This window comes from Dreissena polymorpha, chromosome 1, assembly GCF_020536995.1.
Source record: "Dreissena polymorpha isolate Duluth1 chromosome 1, UMN_Dpol_1.0, whole genome shotgun sequence".
Classification (NCBI taxonomy): Eukaryota; Metazoa; Mollusca; class Bivalvia; order Myida; family Dreissenidae; genus Dreissena; species Dreissena polymorpha.
In genome coordinates this window covers 49,957,964-49,964,520 of record NC_068355.1, presented here as the reverse complement: position 1 = coordinate 49,964,520, position 6,557 = coordinate 49,957,964, and the positions used below count along the sequence as shown (strand labels likewise).

At 32.3% G+C, this 6,557-nt stretch overlaps 1 protein-coding gene across 1 annotated transcript in view; it reads left to right on the top strand.

Moving 5' to 3' along the window:
* The first annotated feature begins 958 nt into the window (after positions 1–958).
* Positions 959–6,557, top strand: part of LOC127879721 (IQ motif and SEC7 domain-containing protein 2-like) — a 127,684-nt gene continuing 122,085 nt past the window's right edge. The window contains exon 1 of the mRNA XM_052426729.1: positions 959–1,486. Within this exon, the coding sequence (XP_052282689.1) occupies positions 1,290–1,486 (197 nt within the window). The 5' untranslated portion in view covers positions 959–1,289. The remainder of the gene's footprint in view (positions 1,487–6,557) is intronic.

Sequence of the window (6,557 nt, the reverse complement as noted above, 5' to 3'; positions counted from 1 at the left end):
TTGCATACACACATATATTTTATTTCAAAAATGCCTTTAAACAATTATGGAACTGGATTTACTAACCCTACCGAAATTAATAGAAATATATTGGCAACTTCTCCTAGCACATCCAACTTCTCACAGCATATCGGGTTTCCGGGGGTGAAGATATATTGATGTAAACAAAACTGATGCTCTTCAAGATGTTTGAAAATGGCAAGATGAGATAAGGCAAAGAGATTGGATTACTGGTAGTGGATTTTAGAGCTGATACCCCAAAATTCTATCTTTAGAAAACTTGCATAGAAGGTAACAAGATGAATAAAAATGTGGGCTTGATATAGTATTTGATTTGTCATATTTCTGCTGAACGTAAAATTAGGATTAAAGAAAAAAAAGTGTTCAGGTTGAGGAAAATTTGTGTTTCAGGATTCAGTGCAGATTATCATATATCATATTCAAATATATACTTTTAAGTTAACATAACAGCTTAATTAAAGTAGTTTTAGCTAACAGTGATTTGATTTGTCTGTTAAAGTCAAAAACTATAGAAGCGAGTGCGACATAATACTTTCGTTTAGTGAAATCAGAACTGAGAAATAGTCTTAATAATAACATGTTTTTCACTATATGATTGAGTCCTTTTTTATTTTTGCTTAGTAACTGTGATAATTTTATCAGATTATCTGAGATAAAGAGAAGTCCTAAACAATGCAAAATAATATATTTATAATATAGAATTATGAAGCAAGCAGAGTTTTTTGTATTCACTATGAACATAGGTAGATTGATATCATTAATAATTCGAGCACCCGTTAATCTGTTCAACATTTTATTCTGCGAAACGCTAAGGGAGTTCGCTAAAAATGCGCTGTCTTGTAGTAGTAGCTTCCCTTGAATTATATGCTATTCTTACCTGCATCGACCAATAGCAGGTAGGGGTTTCCCAATCTAGTTTGTACACCTGTCTAATGACGTCATTGACACTTCCGCGTGATTCCTGTGTTTGAAGTTTTTGTCAACAAACCGCTGTACAATACACGCAATTTACGCCTCGTCTGTGTCTGTAATTGCTCGGCTAAGAAATTCGAATATGAACGGAAATGGCGGATTATGTTGAGTGAATTATTATCGATCAGGCACAATTCTATGAGTATTTTCGTTGGTTCTATTCTCAACACGGAAAATCGTCGATTTTGATGCAATATGGCGGATCATTGAAGTGAAAGTGTAGTTTAAAATTTAAGTGCGAGTAATTAGTGGGTTGATTTATTTGCTGACGGGAATAAGGTTGTAAATTTGGAGTTATGGAGAGTAGGGTGGAATCCAGTTCCCCGACCCCCGGGGATTTAAGGTCTTCCGACTTCTGGAATCTGATTAAGGAGAGAGATGGACTTATATTGTTGCAGTCCCAAAAAATAGAGACCCTGGAAAGAACAGTCCATAAATTGCAACAAGAGAATGCAGACCTCCGAAGAAACATGGTCAAAACAGAACCAGAAAGGTAATCAATTGAAGCTCCAAATTAAAGCACTGGTAATGCATCCCATACAACCATTTTATTGTAATACAAAGAATAAAAGTTTTGGTTTTGTTTGGTTCAAAGTTTATTCAAAGTGAAACATATTAATTTTTGCTCTATTCCATCGAAAGCCTAAGCACATCCATTAAGTTGTGAAAGCCGATTTGTGAGAACTGTTTTTATGGTACACAATTGTTAAACCACCAAAATAATTTCGAGACATTGAAATGAATTATGGTGTTCAGAATGATGCAATCTGCTTTGCATGGTACTTGTACATAATCTACAAATAGAATAATTATATACTTTTTTCCATAAACATGTTGGTTTTTCTGTGTTGTGTGTAAGGATGCGTGCCTTTGTCTGAATGAATACACTAATGCATGTTAAAATTTAAACAAACATAAGTATAGGCTGCATAAAATGTGCATGCAAAGTGAAAAATTGCCTGTCAATGGTGATTGATTACACCACATACTCAGTTATCTACACCACTCGGTGTATCTACACTAAGTTTATACAGGTCAGGAGGCACTTGCTCAAATATTTGTGCTAATCCCAGTGTAAATTGGGTAATTATTTAGACTAAAGGGACACACATACCCATTGCAATTGGAATAAATACTGGTAGTGTTGTTATCAGTTACACAGTCCACACTGATATTGATAATATAATCAATAGTTAGGGCTACTGACATACTGATAGGTTTGTTCCATGCTCATTAATTTCCTAATGACCTCCTTGATTACTTTCCTACGTGAATACAATCAATTATGCTAGTCTGTTAGGTACACTACATGTGCAGTACATTGTATTAGACATCCTTGTATTGCACTGTTAGGGGATATATAACCGATCAGTATTATAAACATATTAAAAAGCCACATTTAGCTGCAGACATTTTGAACAATTATATAACAAATGCCTTATTCTCCATGATGGCAATATTTTTTTAGTTGCAAATTAGTAAGAATTGATTATTAGTTGAGAGTCAAACATTATTCATAATCAAATTATTTATGATGGAGGTTATTATAACAATCTGATTATCTCTAATCTGTATTCATACTTCTCTACTATGTACAGTACAATAACTTTGCTAATTTAAATGACCATGCTAATTTTGGCAGCACTATTTGGGATGTTACATGGAGTCGCTCCCCATAATCAAGATCTGTCTATAATTGTATTGTGTATAGATCAACTGATTAAAGAACTATAGTAGTTAATTAAGTGGCAGACCTGCTGTTTGTGTTTATTCTAAGCCAATTTATGAACATTTGCTAACAAGATTATTTCTTCCTCAGGCAGTGTATCTTGGTATGGCATTAAGTAGTCAGTATAATATAAGTAAACATTATGTAATACACATACACATAGTGGAAAATCGCTGATTAGTGAAATATATTGAAAATGGTCCAGGAAAAATATGTCTTTCAATTTATATGTAGTTTAAATTAAAAGAAGATCGTAAATATTTAAAGTATAAAAATCACCAGAATATCATGTCATTATTGTGAGTCAGTTGAGGAGAAAGATATCACAACCCCTCAGCCCTAACCTTGTTGGTAGATGTGATTTCACAACTTTTCATCTGGGAACCAAAAGAGTGGTAAGAAATCACAAAATCTCCAAACCTCTAAGAATCTTATGGTAAAGATTGTTATTGATGCTTAACTGAACCTGAAGACCTCTTTGTGAGGCTGATGAGATAACAATATCATACCATAAGACATTTATTGTCAGTCTGAGGCATTTACTGTCAGATTTCATTTTGCTTTTGAAGCAAACTGCTCGCCCACTCTGAAAACAGTTTCACTAATTGAATGAGTATTTTTAAGGTATGGTTATTAATCAGATGAATGAACAAGATTCACAATTTTGAATGTGTTGTTCAATGCAGGATGTAACCATTGACATACAAAAATAAAAACAATACATAACTCGTTGTTGAAATAGTTAAAATTGGATAAAAAAGTAATGAACATATTTTATTCATTTTTAAGTACTTATTAAACTGCTGGAAGGATGTTTATCTGGTACTTTATTTGATTATTTCACCATTTCCCATTGTAGTGCTATGAATATTGTACAAATACCTATTGTTGTTACTAAATGTGCTATGTACAACATAAGGTTTCAGTTTTACAAACAATTTATCAGTACTTCACCTGCATCAGCAATTCAAATAATTGAGGGCCACCTTGGATGCAGCCTTAAAATATAAACTGATAATGCTTGCATTTCTCAAACAAAAAAAGGATCTTAAAGTTTGGTAAAGTACATGCCAAATTATCACATTCACTTACAGTCAAGGTGGTTATATTATTTAAATGTAATCAAAGTAAAGGTGTGGTTGTTAAAAAATGTTTTGAACATGTGCTTGCATAATCTTTTGAACAAGATGGGAGTTTACTGCAGTTGGGTACATTTAAGATTACAATTTTTTCATTCTAATTAAGTTTACACTGTGCACACTGCAAAAACGTTTTTCCAAACAAAACCAGTCATAAGCCGTTCCTGCGAACATCAATATTCATGGTTTTGTTCCCATGATGTTCTGAATTTTTTGCCCTCTATTGAGTATTGAACCATCCACATGTGTCTCGAATTTGTGGGCTGACAAAATTGTTGATAAGTCTGAGACATATTTCCCTTACTGTGTATGTAAGAGGAGGTAATTTCCTGTCACTTTTTAACAGCAGTTGTCAAGGGAGATTGCTGATGGGGGTCTGAATATGGGATAGGCTAATTGGCCCTACTTACTTGTCAGATCTTCACCATGAATCAATCATAGAAATAAAAAAAAAAGTTTTTTGCAAAATAAATATTGTTGGTTACAACTTGCACTTATCTCCAACCAAACTTGGTAAATTGTCACAGATAATACGTGCAATTTTATGTTTTAAATTATATCTTTTTGTGAAGAAGCGATTTGTATTGGCTGTTGTTTTTTTTAAACTTTAAACACGTACATGTATGTTTGATATATTTATTGCTCATTTTCATTCTGGGATGTTTGTATGTATCAGACATCTTATTTGCATCATTATATTTTAAACAATAATGGGCAACAGTAAAACACAATTTTGTTATTTACACAGTTTTAAAAATCAATACTTGAATTGACTCCTTTTTGGAAAAAATATCAAATGACAAGTGTTTCAAGAATCTGTGTGTACAGTACACAAAAGAAGACAAAACTAACTACATGTATACATATCTAAAGTAGATTTCCATGGTAAGAATATGGAAGAAACAAAAGCACAAAAACACACTAACAATTTAAACAATAACAGTTTGATCATATCTTCTAGTGTGTTTATTATTTAATGTGTTTGTTGTTCTGTCATGGGCAAAAATTAATTTCGAGTCAGGCAGTGGTACACTAAAATGTTCCCATATTGCCTTTTGGTTGTTGTATTGTCTGAATACTTGGATAGAATCTTTCATCAGCATGTAGTAGTGCATTGTAATGGTACACATTCTAATGACAAAAGGAACTCAGGCAATAATGATAGTAAATAGAAAAGGATCAATTTCTAATGCACGTCAGAAAACAATGTATAACTAAATCTATAATACCTGGCATGGAAAAAATCATCTTTTTTTGACATATTACTCTTGATAATATCAATCATACACCTGACACATTTCAGCTGATGCTCATTTGTGCTTCAAATAATTCCACTTAATACATTTGTAAATGTGCTAAAGCGGGCATCCAGCATGCCAATAAATTCACTTTATATTTTGCTCAATCATTTACTCAAGTCTTATGGATATTTGAAGCTTGTAATTGTTGCAGAGTTGATGGTAACCATTTTTAGCCTCACTAGTTAATCACCCATTTTCAGCTTTGTTTGAATGCTCCCTTAAAAGTTTGCTGGCAACAAGTTAATGTCTGGAACTTTGAGGCAGGTATTCGTTTTATCTTCAGACATTATTAAGTAACACTGTATTATGTGAATTGGGAATAAAACATCAATTTGGGAATAAATTGTGTTTTATCAAAAGTGCATAATATGCAGTTTTATATGTTGCATTTATCTAGTTTTACAAATTGTAATTAAAACATATACTTGCATATATAATAGCATTATTTAAATTGATTTTACTTCAAAACTGGATTTTTTATTAATTAAAAAAAAATCCTCATGAAATGAAACCGTGTCCATGCCGCGCATGGACACGGTTTAAAAATACACTTTAAATGATACAATTTTAATCAATGTTAATGAAAAAGTCATGGATTTTTTTTATTTAGCTTAAATTATAGATAATGTATTACAAAAATATATGTAGATCATGAAAAGAATAGTTTTGTTTGAGAAAATCACCAAGATGATGCCCATTCCCAGTTTGATGTCTTATTCCCAATTCACATAATACATAAATAAGGGTCATTATTATTATTAGGTAAATGACTAAGGCCATAGAACTGACCTGCAATGCAGAAGGATAATGCTCTTCTCTTTATTGACTGTACTGTCAGACCAAGGTCTATATCTCTCACTAAAGCTGTATGAATAGTTGTGTATACTGTGTACCATGAAAGCTCTTGTTAGTAATTCCTGGAATCGCAATGTAAGCGACAATTAATGTGTTTTTCTTTTTCCTAAACTAGATATTAAATTTTCATGACAAGGCTAAGTAAGTTGTGACTAACATTTAAAACTAATTTACATACAAATGCCATTTTAAGCTGTTCAAAAATGCAAGATTTGCATTGAAACTAGTCTAAGCATTATGTCTCATGGCTTGGTTAACCTCCAAGAGAGCTGGAAATCTTCCCAGATTTATGGTCTGTTAACTTGTTTTGTCTAGCCATGCACATTTTGTAAGAAAAACAAAATTAATGTTTGTGGGATTTGTTCTTTGAAAAGAAAGCCACAGTGTATATATATAAGCAGGTACACTTAAACTTCCGTGGGTTTGGATGTATACAATTAAATTATAGACACAATACAGATATCAATCTTCTCACACCTTACCCTATCTTTCAATGGGATCGCTTAACCTTTAAGCTTTGATTATCAGTCAGCTATACAA